Source organism: Trematomus bernacchii, unplaced genomic scaffold (genome assembly GCF_902827165.1).
Source record: "Trematomus bernacchii unplaced genomic scaffold, fTreBer1.1, whole genome shotgun sequence".
Taxonomy (NCBI): Eukaryota; Metazoa; Chordata; class Actinopteri; order Perciformes; family Nototheniidae; genus Trematomus; species Trematomus bernacchii.
In genome coordinates, this window is record NW_022988082.1 from 851,611 (window position 1) to 873,836 (window position 22,226).

The 22,226-nt window shown below is 42.4% G+C and overlaps 1 protein-coding gene across 4 annotated transcripts in view; it reads right to left on the bottom strand.

Annotated features, from left to right (window-relative positions):
• Positions 1–5,869: 5,869 nt before the first annotated feature.
• LOC117474907 (stonustoxin subunit alpha-like) overlaps positions 5,870–22,226 on the bottom strand; it is a 70,606-nt gene continuing 54,249 nt past the window's right edge. For all 4 annotated transcript variants that reach the window (XM_034120937.1, XM_034120939.1, XM_034120938.1 and 1 more), the window contains exons 2-3: positions 13,907–14,008; positions 5,870–10,189 (exon numbers count right to left, since the gene is read on the bottom strand). In XM_034120937.1, the coding sequence (XP_033976828.1) occupies positions 7,425–10,189; positions 13,907–14,008 (2,867 nt within the window). In that variant the 3' untranslated portion in view covers positions 5,870–7,424. The remainder of the gene's footprint in view (positions 10,190–13,906; positions 14,009–22,226) is intronic.

Here is a 22,226-nt window from a genome sequence, read left to right on the forward strand (position 1 = left end):
AGTGAAAGTATGAAGGAACAGTTATAGATGTAGCACTCCAGATAGGACTCCAATGGGTGTGTCCCAACCAAAAACCCAGCGGATCCCAGTGGCTGGGGGCGTTGCCAAATTGCTAGAGGGCGTTGCCAAATTTCCCCATTTGTTCAATTACAGAGATGGCGCTTCATTCACAAATACACACAGACAACTTGGTGTTGTAGAACTTAGTCTGTTTGCAATGTTGCAGCTCTGCAGTTGTGTTGCTGAATACTGTAGCATTTAATCACTTATTTCTTATGGTTTTCACAGGCTGCTATAACGAAAAAACATCAATATTTTAGATCAAATAAAGTATATCTAATCTTATTATCTTAATTGTAATTCAAATATATATTAAATAATCATAATCATGTAAATGTTTACACTTCTTTATTTTTTATGCTCATACTTTTACCTTTACAATAGTTTGCTTTATGCAGTATATTTTTTTGTAATATTGTTGGGGTGTTTTTACAAAGTACAGTAGATCGAAGTAAATCAACTTATACATTAAGATAAGATAAGATAAGATGGACCTTTATTAATCCCTGTGGGGAAATTCAGTAGTTCAAACAGCAACAGGGTGAGAGTGAAAAACAGGACAGCACAGATTCACACAAAAATAAGATCAGAAATAAAAAAATAAAAAATAATAATAAGAAACTATGAAATAAGAAATGAATCAAATGAAAATGTAATTATCATATCATATATTATATAATGTATTGTATTATTAAGTAATATCATGCATTAATCCCATTATAGCAGATGCCACATTGAATGGATGAACACATTTATGCATCAATAATTACAACAGAGTATTTCTAAATACAAGTTGTAAAAATACTTATATGTATTTAATACTAATAACATAATGATTAATTTCAGATGATAATACTTTTCAGGGTAAGGGAATGCTCTGGTTTTCGGACAAAATTAACATGGGATCACTCCCATATCTCACTGGAATATTAACGGTCATAGTGAATATAAAATCGACCCCATGTATCCGGCCAATGACGGGAGAGTTTTGAAAGAGACAAAACACTGTTCCATACATTTAAAAACACTTAAACAATTAAACAATGTGTACCCAGGATTCAGGCACCTTCCCTGGCTTGTAAAGTGCAGTTATGCGCCCTGGAGGTATCATACTATTTACAAAATGTATACCCAGGATTCAGGCACAATCCCTGGCTTGTAAAGTTTTGGTGATGCACCCTGAGGTATCAGACTATTTTAAACAACTTTTCCCCGCCTTTCAAACACTTATTCCTGGGTTTTAGCCAGTCATTTTGCACGATATCATTTAACATTGACGCTCTCCTGAAAATGCACATATTCTGTGCATTTTAAAGAAGTTTAAAGATTAAGAGACAAATTAGTCTCTGTAAGGGTTCAAATTGGTTACTTTAATTTAAGCAGCGTGGTAGTGAAACAAACAAAGGGTAGTTGGGGAGACAAAAGCAGATGTTGTCCCGCAGCTGGTACCGTGGAAAGAGAGCGAGCACACGTTGATTCTCCCGCTTGCATCTCTCCTTCGCTCCTCCTCTCTGGGGGCTGTGACGTAGGGGGCCACCCACCTCGATCTTCAATGTCCGAGATCGCGCATAACAGAGGATTTCGACATTTTGTATTCATTGCTCACTTCCACACGCCTTTTCTCCTCCTACTCTCTTTCATGACTTTTTATTTAATGCATTATAACGGCTGTAATCGTTACTCTCGTAGTACCGGAAGTGGTCATTATTTAACGGCTGAGATCGTTGATACTGTAGCACAGGAAGTCGTCATTGTTGTCAACGTCTTTAGATACAGCTTTTCAAAATAAACTTTACTCAGAACTGTTTTCAGAATAAAAACAGTTTTTAAAGCTTACTATGTGTTTACGCTAAATTACATCATTGAATATTGATTTTAATTTCTTACAGTGTGTGCTACAAGTGAAACCACACTTAAAACCTCCTGAATTAAAACATTTCCCACGACTTTAAACACTAATGTACCCATGATTCAGACACTTATTCCTGGGTTGAAAAGACATGTGCTGTAGCCTGGTTCTCTCCCAGTACTGGGTACTAGTTAATGCCACTATCACCACCACATTTAAACCAGATGAACTGGTAGTTATCCGGGGTGCTGGGTGATTTAGTCAGTTTATGGAGCTTAGCCCACAAATCCTGGATGATCCAGGCCGAATTTGGGTGCTCATAGGCGGCCTGCCATGCGCCCCCACCCGTGGAAAGCAAAACAAAGTGAAGAAAACGGTTAATTATATCTTAAAATAATCAAAAATGAAGTTTTGAAAAATTCTCAAAAAAATGACAGAGTGCCAACGGGTTAGGGGCTCAACAGTTTGGCACTTTTTCCCCTTCTCCGTAGCAATTTGCAACGGAGAAGGGGAAATTAAGGCCCAAGCCCCGAAGGGTTAAGCTTTTCAGAGCTCATTTTTTATTATCTTACGATATAATTAACCGTTTTCTTCACTTTTTTCTCCTTTCCACGGGTGGGTGCGCATGGCAGGCCGCCTATGAGATGCCAAAATGTTTTAATTCACTCATTATTGTCGTTTTTAGACAGTGTACATTGGACGACATAAACATACGGAGTTATGGACATATACATGTCAGTATAGACAGGAAAATGTACATATCAATCACATTTATGTCGTTAAATGTACAAGAAGCTAAAAACAGCAGAATCACTGCTTTTAGCAGGGTATCACACTCACAGGCAGAAATACACACACCCAGGGTGATAATCATAACATATTTACCCAGGAATAAGTGTCTGAATCATGGGTACATTAGTGGTTAAAGTCGTGGGAAATGTTTTAATTCAGGAGGTGTTAAGTGTGGTTTCACTTGTCTCACACACCCAGGGTGAAAAGATAACATATTTACCCAGGAATAAGTGTCTGAATCATGGGTACATTAGTGGTCAGAGTCGTGGGAAATGTTTTAATTCAGGAGGTGTTAAGTGTGGTTTCACTTGTCTCACACACCCAGGGTGAAAAGATAACATATTTACCCAGGAATAAGTGTCTGAATCATGGGTACATTAGTGGTCAGAGTCGTGGGAAATGTTTTAATTCAACAGGAGAGGGTAATTCACTTCTTACCCAGTGAACAGGGCTGCAAACATGGCTACATGAGTGTTAAAATACTGTCAAACTGTTTTAATTCAGTCATAATAGTCGTTTTTAGACAGTGTACATTTAACGACATAAACATACAGAGTTATGTACATAAACATGTCAGTATAGACAGGAAAATGTACATATCAATCAAATTTATGTCGTTAAATGTCCAAGAAGCTAAAAACAGCAGAATCACTGCTTTTAGCAGGGTATCAGAGACCCAGGGTACAGCACCTCGCTGTGTTACCCAGAAAACATGGCTTTGATCAGGGCTAAAGTAATGTTATAAATGGGTGAATCTGTTTAAATGCAGGCAGCAGAGTCACTGCTGTTAGCAGGGTCTCAGAGACCCATAGACCCAGGGTGAACAAATAACATGTTTATCCCGCAACAGTGTTCAAAACATGGGTATATTCATGCTCAAACTCGATTATAATGTTTTAATTCCGGAGGTTTTAACCTCTTAAGCCCTGAGCCTGTTTTTCAGGTCTCAGGCTCGAAAATGACATTCCCAGAACAAATGACCATATCTTCCCTTCTAAAAGGGTTAAATTAATAATCTTTATTCTCAAAGTAATGATAAACCTGTGAGTTGGATGTAGAAAAGTCAGAATCAATATAGATGTTTTTTATTTTAAAGAAAATTCAGATTTTACATAGTAAAAAACTGTAAATTATAGTGTCCGTCCAAAAATTCTTTTTACTTATAGTGAAAACTACCCTTGGATGATGGGTTAGTAGACTAAAAGCTTTAGGAATCCAAAGTACAACATATAATAAGTACCCTGTATCAAGATTGATGCAAAACAAGTGAAATTTGACCTTTTTAGAGAGATTTAGCCAAAAACCCCCACTTCTGGGGTCATTTGGGTGGATTTGACCTATCTCTGGCCCCCCTTGCTCGATTTTGATGAATGAAATCTCTTTATAACCGCTAGAGCCAATGGAATCGAGGGAAAGTTATATACACACCAAAACGTTAACAAATAAGGAGTGAGAGTGACGCGTTACCAAAACCGGAAGCTGCATACACTCTGGTGGCTACCATTAGCAGCTAACTTTTCCGCTCCGATCTTTACATAAAAAATGGAATTATGGATTATAAATAATTTCTTCAAAGGCACAGGTACATTATCAACCTATGGATCAACAGTTGTAGCATTTTTGTTTTTCGTTTTAATGCCATTGAACACGTCTTTTTACCTAATTGACAGCTACGGTGAGACGATCTGCCGTAAATGCTCCGTAAAGATACGTGTTGTGATGTCTGTGTTTGCTTCCCCTGTCGCAAGTTCGGATCGCTCAGTGATGATACTATACCTAAATAATCTGTGGAGTCTCAGCTTTAATCGGCTATATTGTATGTGCAGCTACGATAAGTAATAAGGGTATCTTTATCTTGAATTGTGTGCCGCAGTGCGTTAGAATATTTTAGCTCAGGGGTCATTTAGACACTTCTTATGAGACTTGTGTTTTGTTTTGATAAAAATGGTTCATATCTTCAGTTAGCTGAGATTCTTCCCGTTAATCTGGTGCTACACATTAATAATTTCATAAATGTTAAGAAGCCCTGAGACATTATCTCGAAAAAAAAACGGTGGGAGGGGTCCAATGGGGGGACCGCCGTGCTTAAGAGGTTAAGTGTGGTTTCACTTGTCTCACACACCCAGGGTGAAAAGATAACATGTTTACCCCGCTAAAGTGTTAAAAACATGGGTATATTAGTGCTCAAACTCGATTAAACTGTTTTAATTCAAATATTTACAGACATCACAGGTCCATCAAACTTGGTATATTAACACTTTGTACCCGTTGGAACACACCCACGAAGTTTGCGGGTCGTGCGCCCTTGTTTACCATATTAACCTATTTATCATCCAAAATAGCGTGTTTTTCAGACTTAACAACATTTTTACAAATTTTATAAATTAGTCTAGAGCTCCATCTATTGGAATTTGAGTGTTTTACACGTCTGTCCATGGAACGCGAGTTTTGCACCATTTGAGTGGAGTAAACTGATAGGCAGCTGGAGTAACATGTACATTGAGACGCATTTTGACATATCATCAACACTTTCAATGTTAACCTTGTACATAGGATGCACAATTCGCTTACCCCTCCATCAGGAAGTTACTAACCCCTCCATCAGGAAGTTATTAACCCCTCCATCAGGAAGTTATCAACCCCTCCATCAGGAAGTTATTAAATAATATTAACCAATAGCATAATAATATATTCTAGTTGTTTGCATCTTTCTAACATGCAACATTATAATATTAAAGATAGTTTAATATTAAATGTATTCATTTAAACCAGATTTATTTATTATAATTTGTGTATTTATGTTTTAGGACCCCTCGACAATGAGATGCTCCATCTCAAGGGGCTACCCTTCAATACATTCTCAGATCTAAAGTGAGGGAACATTTACACTGCAGGGTCAGACACACTATTGGAGATTAACATTATTTCTGCTCATTTTAATGACTCTGCAATTAGTCTAATCATGTTCTTCTTTAGTGATTACATGGAGATTTAGAGATTTTCTGAAATCTAACTTGAAGAGGTAACATATAAAGTAACATGGAAATACTCAAGTAAAGTGAAAGTACCTCTAAACTGAACTTCAGTATTTGGGTAAATGTTTTGAGACTTTGAAACGAGGAGATAAAGAAGGCCAGAAACATTTGAGACAAAATTACATTTATTTATTGTTAATTAATGATTTCTCCATCTGTCAGTACATGTTAATCAATACACATCAGTATCAGGTATAATGTTTTTAAAACTCAAAGAATATTAAACTAATAGTAAATAAACTGTTAAAATAAGCAGGAAGCTGATAACCCGGTTAAAACAACAACAGGGTAAACCGATTACAATGGAAATACATTCAAACTTTATGTGAAAAATACAATATTTAACAGTTATACTTTTTCCTTTCAGCTGTTGATAGATCTTCTTTAATCTCCTTAAACTCATATATGTTGTTCTGATTAAAATACACTTTCCATTAGTCTGAGTTATTGTTTAACGTTTAGAAACGTCTCCATCATCCAGCAGGAGCCACCATATCATTTTAGGACACTCACAATACAATCAATCATTAACAAAACTCATGTCAAGTTTTCAAATCTCAAAGAAAATAAAACAAAGAGCAGAAAAGAACATTTAGTAATAATCTGATATTTGTAAATGATCATAATAGAAAATAAACATAACTTTTAATAAACTTGCAGGTTTAATCTTTTACATTGGTGGTAATGGTGTCAGGACGTTAATGATTTCTGCACAAAACAATCACACTTTAACATTTCATACACATGGTACATTTTACTTTCTATCAAACAGAACATGCAGATTACTCCTGCAGGAAGATGTTTGTGCAGGAGAAAAATAAAGCATTATAATTCATTGATTAACACTAGAGCTCTAAGTGCGGGTCTATTTGGACTTCACGTTTTGTATCAATGACGGAAGAAGTATTCAGATACTTTACTTCGGTTATAGTTATAATACCACACTGTATAGAATAGATACTGTTACAAGTAAAAGCCCTGCATTCAAAATGTCACATAGGTAAAAGTATGTAAAAGTATAATCAAAATGAAGCTATAGTAATAAATGTAAAGGTACCCGATGCAGAACAGTAAAGAGTGGAGTCGTGAAGTAAAGATTCCAATATTTCACTTTGAACTGCATTCCACCTCAGCGCTGGGTGGACCGGGTTTTCTCATATTCCTACATAACCGCTGATCCAAAGAGCCTCACACGGGGCAGCACCTCCCCCTGGTCCATAGCAACACACATGCCAAACAGGAAGTCGATGGGTCCCAGGGTTGGTGAGATCATCTCAGATATAAAAACACAGACGTCTTCCAGTTTGTTGATAGATCTCCTCTTAGTCTTGCTGGCATCTGTTTGGTCTTGGTTTGGTTTTGATCAAAAGGATTTGTGATCACTATGGACTCTGGAGGAGCTTCTCTCGGCTGTCTCCTTCAGCATTTCTTCAAGACGAACCAACTTGCTTTAAAAAATGTAATCCTTCATGATTAAAAAAACAGTTAAACGATAACTTTGTAAGAACAGAAAATAAAAATACATGTTCCATGATCATCATGGTCACTTGGTTGTGTTGGTCATCAAGGACTCTTGATCAGTATCACTCAATATCCTGTCTTGTTTAATTTTGTATATACACGTCTCTTCTTTGATATCATGTTTAGCTCTTGTTTTGGTCTTAGTTGGAGCTGGTCTTGATTTTGCCCTAGGTTTGAGATTGTTCTTGAGCCATGAGCTCTGCTTCTGCTTTTCCTCTCCTCTCCATCAGGTACTGGACTCGTTTCTCCCAGCCTTCCTTGGCCTCAGCTTTCTCTCCCTCAATGCGCAAGCCAATGTAGTCTGGAGGATATGGAACCAGTGCTATCTTTTCAAGTCTGCTCTGACACTCAAGAGACCCCTTAATTATTTCAACAAAAGAGAGATTTATAGCATCAAAAACCTTGCTGTGAGGAAATCCTGTAAAATACCACACTTGATCCAAGGTTTCAACATTTTTTTTTAAATTTAGATCTGAGATCTGGAGCTGCTGTCGTTCTCTGAGGACTTCCTTTGTCATTGTCAAGCTTTTGGTTGTTATCTTATTGAGAGCAACAAAGAACCTCTTCATGCTTTGTGCCCCCATTTTCCAGAACATCTGATCAAAGCCTCCATCTTCCTCATCCACACTCGAGTCAGCAGCAGCAGATGATTGGTTCTGTGCAAACAAGGCAGAATTATTGAATTTGAAGTTAACTGGCAGCCCGTCTTCTGTTTTAGGACATGGGACACCTAAAGCTTTGATCGAGTCTAGAATTGGTGGGGGTTGGCCGTCTGAGAATGTCACCAGAACCTGGATGTTTTCTGCCACATCTTTGCCAAGGATGGAGAGCACAGAATCAAACACATACTTCTGTGTTGGTGTGAGCTGAGCTAGAGAAGCCTGAGCTACAAAACACACAGCATCAATTTCACTGACGCCATGCTCGGCAGAGAAGAGATTAAGAAGCTGTTCTGTGATCTCCTTGTATCTTGTTATGCTTGTATCTCCAAAGCCTGGAGTATCAACAACGGTCAGAGAGAAAGGGATTTTAAAGCCCTCTTGGTGGTTGATTTTGTACACAGTGACTTCAGAGGTCTGACTCTCAGCTTGAGATCTCGACTGATCCTCGTCAACTAACTTGAATCTGAAATCGTCCTTCCACTCAACACCAACTATGTAGTTGATGAGTCCATTGATCAGAGTGGACTTTCCAGATCCAGTTGCTCCGAGAAGCATTATTGTGCGATTTTGCCTAAGACTTTCTGTGCCAAAGTTGTACCTCCGGCATCCATCGATGTCCAGATCGTCTTCTTTCAGAGGCAGTTTGTAAACTGAGGGAGATTCAGAATTGATCTTTTTGCTTTTACTTATGAGGAATTCTGTGAGATGTGCAGGTTTTTGTCCCGTCTTTTGTTTCCAGCTGTCCTCTACACTGACACAGTACTCATCAGAGTAGGAGGAGATGTCCTCTGCTCCAAATCTGGGTGGAGAAACAATATCACTTCCTGTTACTGTTACAGGCTTTGAAGGCAGCTCAAAGTTCTCATTGACAGGAAAGCCGTCTTTATAAAGGTGGATGCTGGCACCTTTCTGTGTCTCGTTTGCTAAACCCACTGTCAGAAATGTAATGTTCTTGTTATCCTTGTTGGCCTCTGCAAAATCACTGAAGAGCTTTGCTTTATGCCGCATTGCTTCCATTTCTTTTCTTGAGTTGTACCATTGATCTGGTGGATGTGGATCTTGAGCCACATCTGGTTTGGGTGTTTGTTTAAGGTAGTTTGATAAAGTTGAGAGGTACGGTTCATCACTTCCCAGCGAGGTGAAGACAAAACACACAGCCTCCTCTGCTTTGAAGCTTTCTTTGCAGAGGTCGGTTTGAGATGAGATGATCTTGGTGTTTGTCATCATGTCGGTCAGAGACATCACGGTGTATATTTCTCTCTCCTTACAGTCCATCCACTCGTTCAGGTCCTTGCTGTTGAAAGGAGAAGAACATGTCTTCCTCAGTTCCTCTGCGAGCACAGCTTCTTCTTCTCCTCCTCCTCGGATTGATGGCAGTTTCTTTGCCAGGGTTCGTTGGAATTCCAGTTTGAACTCAGAGCACATCTGTTTAAAGGTTTTGAGTTTTTCTCCAATCTGTGGGAACTGCTGTGCAGTTTGGGTTCTCAGTGCATCATTGAACCTCATGTCCAGGTCACTGAAGTCCTCCAGGACAGTCTGACATTCTTCAACTAATCCTGTACTTATCTGACGGACAAGTTTAGCGGCAGAATCATTTAAATATGTCAGAGGCATCAGCCAGACCTTCACTGGTACTGCGTTTTCCCCGTTGGCTCCCAGCAGCTTTGGTAGACTTTGGTACACCTCTACTGCCTCCTGAAAGGATGTTGGAGGTTTCTGAATCAAAAAGTCTCCAAAGAATCTGCAGGAGAATTTCTCAACATTTGTTTTGTCCTTGTCTTCCATTTTCAGCGAGCCTTCGCCCTCTATTGAAAGATGGGGAATTTTCTTGATCATCACCTTCAAGTTGCCCTGAATGTCTTGATGGTTCTCGTTGACAGACACCTCACGGTCAAAGACAAAGAAGGCTCGTGCGCCATAAAGGATACCTGTGACTACATGTGTTGCTATTCCTTTCTCAAAGACATCTGTATGATCCAAATTGTCTTTTCCAAGATGATTCATGGACAGTTGTTGGAACTTTGTGGTTGCTTGGTACTTCAGTGTTACTCTGGCCTGATTTTTGGAAGTCTTAGTATCTTTCAGGTATTTGGCTGATCCTTCAACATTTATCAGTCCACCCAAGAAACTTGCCTTCAGCGATGCTTCAACATTTAGTGCTGAAGATTTGTCCTCAATTGATTCAGATGCAACCATATCACAATCATTATAGCTCTGTGGTCTTTCTCCAATATCATTTTTAAGGTCCTCATGGTTCCACAAAGTAATTCCTGCAAAAGAAGAAGCAAAAATGAAGCTCCCAGAATCAGATTAAATGTGAATACACACTACATTTAAGGATAAAGTCTGATAAAAAAAAAAATGCCTTCCTGTGCAGCAGTTAAAACCTGGATCCTCTTCCACCTGCAAAGAAACCTGAGTAGAACGCTCTTTAGCAATTAGTTAAAGCTAATATGTCCACTTCCCAACTACTAGTCTACTAGAAGGCTGGTCTCCATGCTCAAATAAATACATCTGAGGCCTTCAGAATCAACAGCGCGGACGCTTGTACCTTTAAACAAATGGCAATGAAACTGTTGCATTGACCAATCCGATTTCGAGTTGGCTACACCGGGGCTAACTAGCAGGCCTACAATGACGTTGGCATTTTCACATCCTTTTATTGGATTGTCAGCGCTAGCAGACACTAGCGTGTGTAGCGGTAGCTATAGGTAGCGACATGCTGGCACACAGCATCTGTAGCGTCCTCAGCTACAAGGTACAATATTTGTGTTTTAATTTGAAAGCTATTTTTTCAACCCACGTTGGCTGACAGCAGAGGAGAAATTGATTTGGTTGGAGCTAGCAAGCCTGTCGCTGCCGGGAAATGGTTTGTCCGCCACTTTTAATTCACTAACTACAGCAGTACCTGAAAAAAACACATTACTTATAGTGAAAACCACCCTTGAATAATGGGATGGTAGACTAAAAGCTTTAGGAATCCACACTATAACATATAATAAGTACCCTGTATCAAGATTGATGCAAAACAAGGGACATTTGACCTTTTTTTAACCTGTTGAGGTCCACCCCCCTGGTATCGGGGGGGAAAAACGCATCATCTGCAGGAAACAGCGTCTGAGGGCTTCTTAACCTATTTAGCCCTGAGCCTGTTTTTCAGGTCTCAGGCTCGAAAATGACATTCACAGAACAAATGACCATATCTTCCCTTCTAAAAGGGTTAAATTAATAATCTTTTTTCTCAAAGTAATGATAAACCTGTGAGTTGGATGTAGAAAAGTCAGAAGAATATAGATGTTTTTTATTTTAAAGAAAATTCAGATTTTACATAGTAAAAAACTGTAAATTATAGTGTCCGTCCAAAAATTCTTTTTTACTTACAGTGAAAACTACCCTTGGATGATGGTAAGGTAGACTAAAAGCTTTAGGAATCCAAAGTACAACATATAATAAGTACCCTGTATCAAGATTGATGCAAAACAAGTGACATTTGACCTTTTTAGAGAGGTTTAGCCAAAAAAACTCCGCCTCTGAGGTGATTTGGGTGGAAATGGGGTTTTTTCCATATCTCTGGCCCCCCTTGGTCGATTTTGATGGTTGACACCTCTTTCTGACCGTTAGAGCCAATAGAATCTAAGGGGGATTCCCCCACACACACACGTTGTAAAACAAAAAGGTGGGGGCTTTGCGCATGTAGTTTTGCATGAGAGTGAAGCTATCTCTCGCTCTGACATCTAGAAACGGAAAAGCAGTCTTATTGCTCATGGATTATCAGAAATCATTTCAAAGGGACACAGACACATTGGATTAACCTATGGATTAACTTCAGCAGCGTTTTGATCAGTTTAATGCCATTGAAGACCACGTTTGACCAGACAAAGACACAGATGAGCCATGTTAGCGTTTTTAGCTACCTAGCGCCACATGTTTTGATGTCTATTTTTGTTTATAAAGTCGCGATTTCGTATAATTGAGTGATAATGAGGGTACCCTTCGATTCTGTGTCACCTCACGATGTGAATCGATGTCATGGATGTGCAGAAAAGATAAATAATAAGGTTTTGTGAGTGAATTTCGGTGCAGTAATCTGTTAGCATGTTTCGCTCGTTGCTAATTCAGAGGCTCAGCGTTAGCATTGTGGATTTTATTTTGAAAAAAAAATAAAAACGATCAGTTAGATGAGTTTCTTCCCGTTACATGGATATAAAACATTCGTAGTTTATTAAATGAACATGCCATCAGACACTGTTTCCTGCAAGATGTTGCGGGAGGTGCGTCGGTACCGGGGTCTCTCGGGCTTAACAGGTTAATATTTAATAAACTATGAATGTTTTATATCCATGTAACGGGAAGAAACTCAGCTAACTGATCATTAAAACAATTTTTTGCAAAAAAAAACACAAAGCTAGCGCTGAGCCTCTGAATTAGCCACGAGTGAAAAAATGCTAACAGCGCTTGTACAGAAACTCACTCATAACACCATTATTACTTATCGTAACTGCACATCCAACCCCTCGTTTAATATCGTGAGAAGACACAGAATCGATCTATATCATCACTCCATGAGAAGAACTCGCGAAAATATTAACAAAAACAGACATCAAAACATGTGGCGCTAGGTAGCAAAAACGCCAATATCTCTTACCTTCGTTGTTGTCTGATCAAAACTTGTCTTCAATGGCATTAAAACGATAAACACGCTGCTGAAGGTTAATCCATAGGTTAATCCAATGTGTCTGTGTCACTTTCTGAAATGATTTCTGATAATCCATGAGCATAAAACCTACTTTTCCGTTTTCAGATTTCAGAGCGTGAGACAGGTCTGCTCTGGGAAAAACTGAATGCGCGAAGCCCCCACTTTTTTTTGGTAAGGTGTGTATGTATGTGGAAATTCTCCTTCGATTCTATTGGCTCTAACGGTTAAAAAGAGATTTCAATCATAAAAATCGACCAATGGTTTCCAGAGAAACGGCAAAAACGCCCATTTCCACCCAAATCACCCCAGAGGTGGAGTTATTTTTGCTAAACCTCTCTAAAAAGGTCAAATGTCACTTGTTTTGCATCAATCTTGATACCGGGTAATTATTATATGTTGTACTTATATGTATGTAGCTTTTAGTCTACTAACCCATCATCCAAGGGTAGTTTTCAGTATAAGTAAAAAATAATTTTTGGACGGACACAATCATTTACAGTTTTTTACTATGTTCAATCTGAATTTTCTTTAAAATAAAAATATCAATATTGATTCTGACTTTTCAACATCCAACTCACAGGTTTATCATTGCTTTGAGAAAAAAGATTATTACTTTACCCCTTTTAAAAGGTAAGATATAATCATTTGTTCTGGGAATATCATTTTCGAGCCTGAGACCTGAAAAACAGGCTGAGGGCTTAACAGGTTAAAGACCACCAGGACTAAGTTCCGGACCTGGGGTGCAGGCAGGTGTACAGATAGACCTCAAAGGGGACTTGAGCACCTGCCTTTTTAACCACCTGCTTGAGAAGTGGCCATTTTTTATCAATAACATTATCTACATGGATAAAAAAAGAAACCTGTATCTAATACAGCTTATCTAAGGTGAATGTGTTGCTTTTGAGAATTGTGTGCCTTAGTTTTATATGATATGTGCATTATATTAATGTGAGATAGCAGTGTCTGAACCAACCCCACAGGTTTGATTAATTACAATTTCTTATATCCCTTAAACTGTCACAACTCTTGCCCCCAACGTGATAAATATTTTCTCAAAATTATGTTTTTCGACTAATGTATGTATGTTTGTTTTATGCTTGTATGTCATGTTTTTTAAAGCGTATTTCAGTAAAGCGCTAGATGAATTAAATGTGTTCTTTTTTTTAACCTGTACTGTTGTATTTCAAATGTTTTTAAAGTTTTTAAACAATGACAAAGATCTTGGATGAAAAACCTTAATAACTTGAAATTGTGATGGTGATGCATTATTTTTTTTTAAATGAGTCCTCACCAGCGATGAGTTCGTCTTTGCGGCAGTCGTACAACATCCCGAGGCTGAAAGGCCGTCCGAGCGCCGCCACCTCTATCGTCCCGATGCCTTCAGAGTCCATCGCTTTGAATGGACGGAAAAGGTTGGAGCTTGTTAGTTAATGGTAAACTCTTGTTCATCTACCCACACAACATGTATTTTTCTTTACACATTTTTACTTAAAAGGATGCAAAAAGTCAACAAATGTAGACAAATAAAACGACATATTGACATCAAACGATAATAATTAGTCTCAAAACGTCTACAGATTGACAGGGACACACAACATCTACAAAGAGACAAAGAACGATTACATTTTAAAACAAAATGATAAAAGGATCCACAAAATCTCACAACAATCAAACAAAAGAGACACAAAATAATGTGAGAGATGTAACATCTTTAAATCTTCAAGACATCTTGCATTACTTATTGTGTATAATGTCATCATCAACATCTACATTTTCCTCAACACACACAAAAACAACTTCTTTCTGTTTATGAGTATCAATCTGTTATATCTCTCACAGGCTCCGCCCTCTACTGGACTCTATGGGTACTACCCTTTGATCAAATCATGCAAGCATTCATCCGGTGAGACCAAGCCCCCAGGAAGTGCGCCGGACTCAGATGAAAATATTCGTGCTGGCCAAACAGCGGTACTACACTTCCTTTTGGTTGCCAGGCCCGGAAACACTTTTTCCCATTGACTTACATGGGGAAAGAGTGGTCTGTAAATCGTTGGATAATTTTTTTTAAACTAAATAAACTACCCAGTATGAACACTTGTATAGCCCTTATTAAAAACATTCGTTCCTCAAGTTGTAAAAATGTGCTAATAACGTTATTCTGAGAGTTATATCCCTCTGCATTATGAACGCGCATTTAACCCACGGGACCGCGCCGCCCGGCACGTTCATGTTACGTGTTCAGCACTACATGCGTTTATCTTTACCCATGGATACACAATAAGAACGGACCCATATCGCCTTACTGCCAGCCCACGGAGCTGTAATAATGGATATATTGCACATGTTTGCTGTAATTCATCATTTGTAAAATATTATACTACATGGGCTGTATTATTAAATCTTGTACCGTAAATGTTGTATTAAATAAAGTTAATATTACCGACGTAGATTAACGTCCCTGTAGCTTCTTATTGCACTAAGAAGCTTATTGCACTGTATATATATATACATATATATATATACAGTGCAATAATTCTTTCATGCTAAATGAAGCTCTGTTGCTTGGATATCACTAGATCCTGTTACAGCGTATGAGCGTAATATAAAAGTACATAACGATTGATGTGTAAATTAGCATAATTACTAGCTAACCGCTAGCTGCTAACTGCCGCCTCGTTAATATCAAATCTATCATAATAACAAACCATTACCATGCTGTCATGAACGTGCGGTGCTGTTACGTGTACGCAAATTGACGTGCTTGATGTGAACGAGCATTTTGGGGGGCATGGTTAGAGTTGCGCATGCGCTATGAGCGCACATACGGGTACTTCTCAGGCATGCCGGGTAATCTGTGACGTTTCGCTCTCTCAAAAGTTGGGCCATTTTATCATCATGCGCGAATGAGCAACTCTCATAGGAATGAATGAGGCCCCGCCTCCCACGCTGTATCCAGTTCTTATTATACATCCATGACTGAGACTCATAACCATAGCCGGCCCCCGGGGCGGGCCTACCTGAATGCGCGCGCATATCCTCCCGTATAAAAGGAGGCCTCGCCTCCTGACTGTCATTCCTTTCTCTTCAGCAAGCAGAGAAACAACTGAGTGAGAAAGTAAAGACGTTTGTACCTCCATGGAGTCGCCACTTCTAGAGACTCGGGCCTGTCCTTTGTGCCCTGGCTTAAACAGCGGGCGCCGATCCCCACCACCTCTGCTTTGAGTGTTTGGGGGACCAGGATATGGCCGAGGCGGTGCCATCTCACGTTCGCCATTCCAGCGGGTGGATGGCTCCATGTGCCGTTGTCGGGCACTTCCGGGTTTCGGCGTCCATGGAAGTCCACCGCCCAGGGCTGTACTCTCCCCGGGTGATGACCAGGGCGGCGGAGCGCAGCTGCTCCCAGCGGGCAGCAGGCTAGGCAGAGAGCTGAAAAGAACTCTGCCCCGTTGCCGCATGACGGGGCGGCTGCAAATAAACACGGGTGTGTGGGCTACTCGCTCATTGCTAGAGATGCCCCCGCCTCACCAGATCAGAGCGAGTATTTGGCAAGGCCGAATTAGTAGCTTGGTCTACAGTGTGGCCGCCGCAGCTGCCTGCCGTGTGATGACCCTGGGGGATCACGCCGCTATTGCCGGTGTGCTGTGGAAGCACACCTTGCCTGGTATAAAAAGCCCGATTAATGCATTTCACGTGGTGAAATACAGCGTTAATACGAGGGCGCGCGCCCCCCGTGAGAGTGGCCGCGGTGCGTTCAGGGACCTCCGCAGAAGAACGGTGGATTACGTGTTGTAAACCCTAGTTCTAGTGTGATGTGTGTGTGAAAAATGCATTCAGTAAAAACGATTGCATTTATCCCAGAGTAAGAGTCATCCCTCTCCACAATTCCACCTTTCCCCATAATGTCCGTTTCAAAGAGACGGCATTATGACGCGCCCCCCCGAGAGCGGGCCGCGGTGTGTTCAAGGACCTCAGTAGAGAATCGGCCCTTTCTGTGTCGGCCCCCGATGAGCCAATCTTCCTGTTATGGAAGGTTTGGCGGTGGAATAGGCCACCAGAGAGTACTACAGCTTCTTAGCTGCGGCTCCACTCCAGTTTTACCGCGTCCCTCCTCCATTCAGGGGCATAAGGTGATGTGTGTGTGAAAAATGCATTCGGTAAAAACAAATGCATTTATCCCAGAGTAAGAGTCATCTCTCTCCACAATTCCACATTTTCCCCATAATATCTCGCTGAAATCGGCCAGATCCGTTTCATACGATGGTAATTGGGCACCCAAGACACACAACACGGACAAGGTTCAACACTGGCTGAACAACATGTGCTTACAGTTAAATGCAAAAAAAACAGTGTGCATGATGTTCAGTAAACGACCAGTCAAAATCGAAGTATCCAATGTGTTTTTAAACGGAGCAGAATTAGAACTAGTCTCCCACTTCAAGTATCTTGGAGTCATAATGGACTCGAACTTGACTTTTAAGAAAGATATTAAGAAAGTATCCAACACTATTAAATTCAACTTGCAACATTTTAAACAAATCAGACCTTTCTTAACTGTCAATGCTGCAAAGTCATACCTCCACTGTATGATTCTATCCCATATTGAATACTGTTTTACAAACTGGTCGTTTGCTTGTGCTACCAACCTGAAACCAATAGAACAGCTGTACAAGAGAGCTATCAAGGTGTTTGACAGAAAGCCTTATAAGAATAGCCTTATTCATTGAAACAATTTCCCAATTTGGGATCAATAAAGTACGATCTATCTATCTATCACCACTGTACCATCCTAGAGAAACACAATTTCTTGAGTTTTGACAATTCTAAGTCTTTTAAAAGTATGTGTTTTATTTATAAATGTTTACATGGACTGGCCCCCCCTCCCTTAGGGGAATTCATCCACAGAAAATACACGCTGCACTAGGTCCGAAACCAGAGGAGACTGTGAAGTCCACCTTTGGACAAAATGTCCTCTCCGTTAAAGGCAGCTCATTGTGGAATAGCCTCCCAACTGAGATACGGGATTGTCCCACTCTCAATAGCTTCAAAGGTCAACTAAAAGAATGGTTAAGAAACAAACAGACGTGCAATCACCGCTAAATGCACTTTAACACAGGGGTAACTCCTCTTGCACTTTATGTGGCACTTTTATCTTTCTTGCACTTTATATGTCGTTGCTGCTATATTGTATTACCATGTCATAAATACTTGTGTATGCTGCTCTTGCTCTCTTGCACTTTTTGCATATCATGTATTTTGTTTTTACTATGTTTGTAAAATGTAATTTTCTTAAATGTTTCATGGAAATGAGCTCAAAGCTAAATCTGGCACTGTTACACTTCACACATTTTAATGTTTTAAGTGTTCATTATTGTGCATTGTCCCTGCCAAATAAACGATTAAATGAAAAAAAAACACCTAGTGTAAAAACTTCGCCGAATGCATTTCACCGTCTGGGTGAATGTGTCATGGCGGAGCGCGCGCTCCCACATTACATTACATTACATGTCACTTGTTAGACGCTTTTATCCAAAGCGACTTACATACATTCAGTACTGTGGACAATCCCCCACAGGAGCAATTTGGGGTGAAGTGTCTTGCCCAGGGACACAACGACATGCTGACTGCAGTGGGATTCGAACTTGCTACCCCGTGATTCAAAGTTCAGCGCACTAAGTTCAGCACACAATCCCACTGAGCCACAGCCTCCCTCCCACGAGAGCGCGCCGCAGTGCGTTCAAGGGCCGTAGTGCGTTCAAGGGCCGTAGTGGAAACTCTGCCCTTTCGGTGTCGACCCCCCATGGGCGGATCTTCCCTTCGCGGGGAGTTTTGCGGCGGAGTGGGTCGCCGGGGAGTACCACAGCTTTATAGCTGGGGCCCCGCATCTGATTGCACATCCCCTAACGCAATGTTATGGGGAATGGAAACGCAACTGTGTATTAACGGAGTGGATGGACAGGACGCTGAGACTGGGGTATTCACTGCAGTTTTGCAGCACCCCTCCTCCGTTCACAGGCATAAGAGTTCACGGAGAACAGGATGGGGAGGGAAGCTATAGGTGGGCGCTGGTCTCTAACAGAGACACGGCACAGCAACCTCCTAGAGCTCCGGGCAGTAGTGTTGGTCCCCCAGCATTTCAAACCCTTAATTCGGGGGAGACATGTAATGGTCAGGAACAGAACTACAGTGGCATATATCAACAGGCAGGGCGGAGTCTGCTCCGCCACTCTGTTGACCACAGCGGAGAAATTGTGGTTGTGGGCTTCAGAGGTGGTGTTATCCTTGAGAGCCCTCCACATCCCGGGACTGGAAAACAGGGGGGCTTGTCGAGGTTCACCTGGAAGTGGTGAAGCAGCTCTGGGCCCGGTTCGGGAGAGCAGAGGTGGACCTGTTCGCCAGCCGGCGCAACAGCCACTGCGCCCTGTGGTTCTCCATGGCTCTGAGCGACGATCCGCCTTTGGGGGTGGACGCGTTTGCACACGAGCCGTGGCCAAGGAAGCTGCTATACGCCTTTCCACCGCTGCGTCTCATTCTCCCTCTCCTAGGGAGAGTGAGGCGAGAACGTCTGTCAATCATCCTAGTAGTGCCAGATCGCGTGGGGGCTCCGTGGTACTCAGAGATGACACAGATGAAGGTGGGCCAGCCCTGGGCGCTTCCCCAATTCGGGGGGGCGATGTCCCAAGAGGCAGGTGCAATCGGGGCGTTACCCACTCTGGGCCGTCCTCTTCAGGCTTGGCTCCTGGGAGGGACAGGCTGAGACAGGGTGGATTGTCTGACGGAGTTATCCAGACTATCCAGGCAGCTAGAGCAGAATCCACCACAGCCTGTTACAGGCCAAAGTGGCTGGGATTCCAGCATTGGTGTGAGGAGCGGAAAATAGAGCCCCTATCTTGTGAGTTGGGATCTATTTTTTCGTACTTACAGTTATTGGTGGACAGAGGGCTTGCTCATTCCACAGTGAAAGTGTATGCAGCAGCCATCTCGTCCTGCCATGAGGGATTTGACAGCAGGTCAGCCTTTTCTCAGCCACTGATGTTGCAGTTTTTACAGGGGTTCAGGAGGCTGCGTCCAGTAGTGCACGTCTCCGCCCCACAGTGGGACCTGCCGCTGGCGCTCGAGGCTCTGGTCACAGAACCATTTGAGCCTCTGGAGCTCTCCTCCCTGAAAGCACTGTCGTGGAAGACAGCGTTGCTACTCGCCTTAACGTCAGCCAAGAGAGTGTCCGAGTTAACCGCTCTATCGGTGCACCCGAGTTGCTTGGTGATTCGGGGTGACCAGAGTGGGGCGACACCCCTCCTTTCTGCCCAAGAGCCTAAGGAGTGTGTTCAGGTCGAGGGCTATTCAGTTGGGGGGCTTTAATCTTCCACCCCAAGTGAGGCCAGGGAGGCTAAATTGCGCCTCCTCTGCCCGGTGCGTGCGCTGGCATGTTATGTAGAGCGCACGGCTGCCTTCAGACGCACTGAATAGCTGTTTGTGTGCTTTGGGGGCGGCGTGGCCGGTAAAGCCCTGTCCAAGAAACACCTGGCAGGATGGCTCTGCGAGTGCATCTCGCATGCCTACGGACAGGCGGGGAGAGCCTGCCCTACGGGGGTCCGTGCTCACTCAGCACGGGCTGTGGCTGTATCAACAGCCTTATTTAACGGCGTGAGTGTGGAGACCCCTTCATAAAGTTTTATCTCTTGGACATGTCTGGCTCCTTTTCATCGTCTGTGCTCGCTGGGGCAACGCAGGACTGGTGAGGAGGGAGGGGGGCTGTGGGTCAGTGGGCATCTGACCCCCTCCCCGGACGTAGTGCGTGCACGTTTTTCCCAGACCCCGGTCCCGGGGGACGGAGCACGCACTGGGCCCATACGGGGCTGGAGGACTCTTTCCCCCTGCTTGAGTCCTCCACACATGTTTTAGCCCATACACACTCTTCACGGGGTAAGCGTGTCTGAGTGTGGGACATGGGGCACTTCCGCTCTCCCCGTGCTGCCTAGGGACTCGGGGGAGGTGATGCACAGTGAGCCCATACAGGGCTGAGGGCTCTCTCTGTTCGCCTATGGGCGGAGGGTGGGAGCCCTCAGCGCTGTTTTCCGAGCACACCTCCGCGGGGTAAGCGCGTCAGGGTGTGCTCTGTCAGCCGCAGCCCCAACTTTCTCCACGTTACGACCGAGGGAGAGGTGAGTGAGGCGCATCGGCTGCTAACCAGAAAGCCGGTCAGAGACAGTGAGATGGAACAGTGTTGTTTTGGGACGACAGCGCGTGTATACATCGGGGCCTGTAATGCGGCTTTCACACAAGCGCTTTTCCCTTTCTAGCTCCGAGCTAGAGCTTTTCTGGTTTAGCTCCGGTTTCCCTTTTCTGCTCCCGCTCTGTTCACACCGCCCAGAGCCCGACTGGTGCTGCCGCTGCTGCGTCATGACGTCACCGTTTACATCGCTGATTTGCTCCCCAACGGCGCTCACAACAACAACGGGGGACTGCGTCAGGTCGATGATCGTGTTGCTTTTAATCATACGAAGCCAGATTAAATTAAATAACGACTTCTCCAACCTTATACTTTTCTCCAGAGTGCCGTGGTTCATTGTTTATTAATGTGTTTCAGCGGCATTTACCGACCGCTGCAGTGCTGGCTGCTCTTCCACGGGAGTTTATTCTCCCGTTAGCTCCGGGTTAGCTCACATGGCAGCGGGCGCTCTAAAGTATTCACTGTCTGACTGTCACACAAGCAGCTGATACATATCCCCAGTTCCCCTTAAGTGTGTCAGTCTGAATTGACGCTGTTTGGCATCACAACGCTGCTATGAAAGTTTCTCTGTTATAAAATGGGTGATGTTAGCATAGCAACCGAAGCTAAACTAACTACTTGCTATTGCTATCCTATTGTGGCATAAGCCGTTTTCTCCAGGCACATTTTATCGGCGTATTTTTCATTACGATTCTACTTGTGATAGTCGGACATGACAACCTGTGCAGCCCATGTATTGTTTCCATCCGATAGCTGCTATAATAACAAACAAAACGTCTGCCTGCTCTCCACAATGATCAATAACAGCGAACGGATGGTCAAAGTAAGGTACAAATAAACAGAATCACAAGAAGCCTGGTTACTGGTTAGTGTTGCCTGACTTTAGAAAGTGTGTTTTTTTTTATAAGTGTGTGGTTGCCTTCTAGTCACTTTGTTTGTTTGTTTGTTTGTAGCCTTTATTTATCCAGGTTAAAAAATCCCATTGAGATCAACGATCTCTTTTACAAGGGAGACCTGCGGTACATTGAGTTACACATATAAAAACAAACAGAAACAAAAAGGACATCACAACATAATTACAGGGGTATACATTAGCACCTATTTACATTTACAGGTATCCAATAATACTTTGCTCAGCGCTACTTCTTGTAGGCTGGCATGACGAGACTCTTCAGTCGACCCATGTTCAGGGGAGGTGGGTTTAGTTTCCTGCACGCCTCAACGTAAGAGAGACGTAAGCGACGCCGCCTCTTAGCTCCGGAGTCTTGCTTCTAGACCGACAATTTTTTGGAGCTGGAAACGAACTGGATTCCGGAGCTATGAGGCGGCGCCGCTGCCGTGTGAAGAGGAAAAACCGGTACTTTTCAGGCTCCAGCTCCGAGCC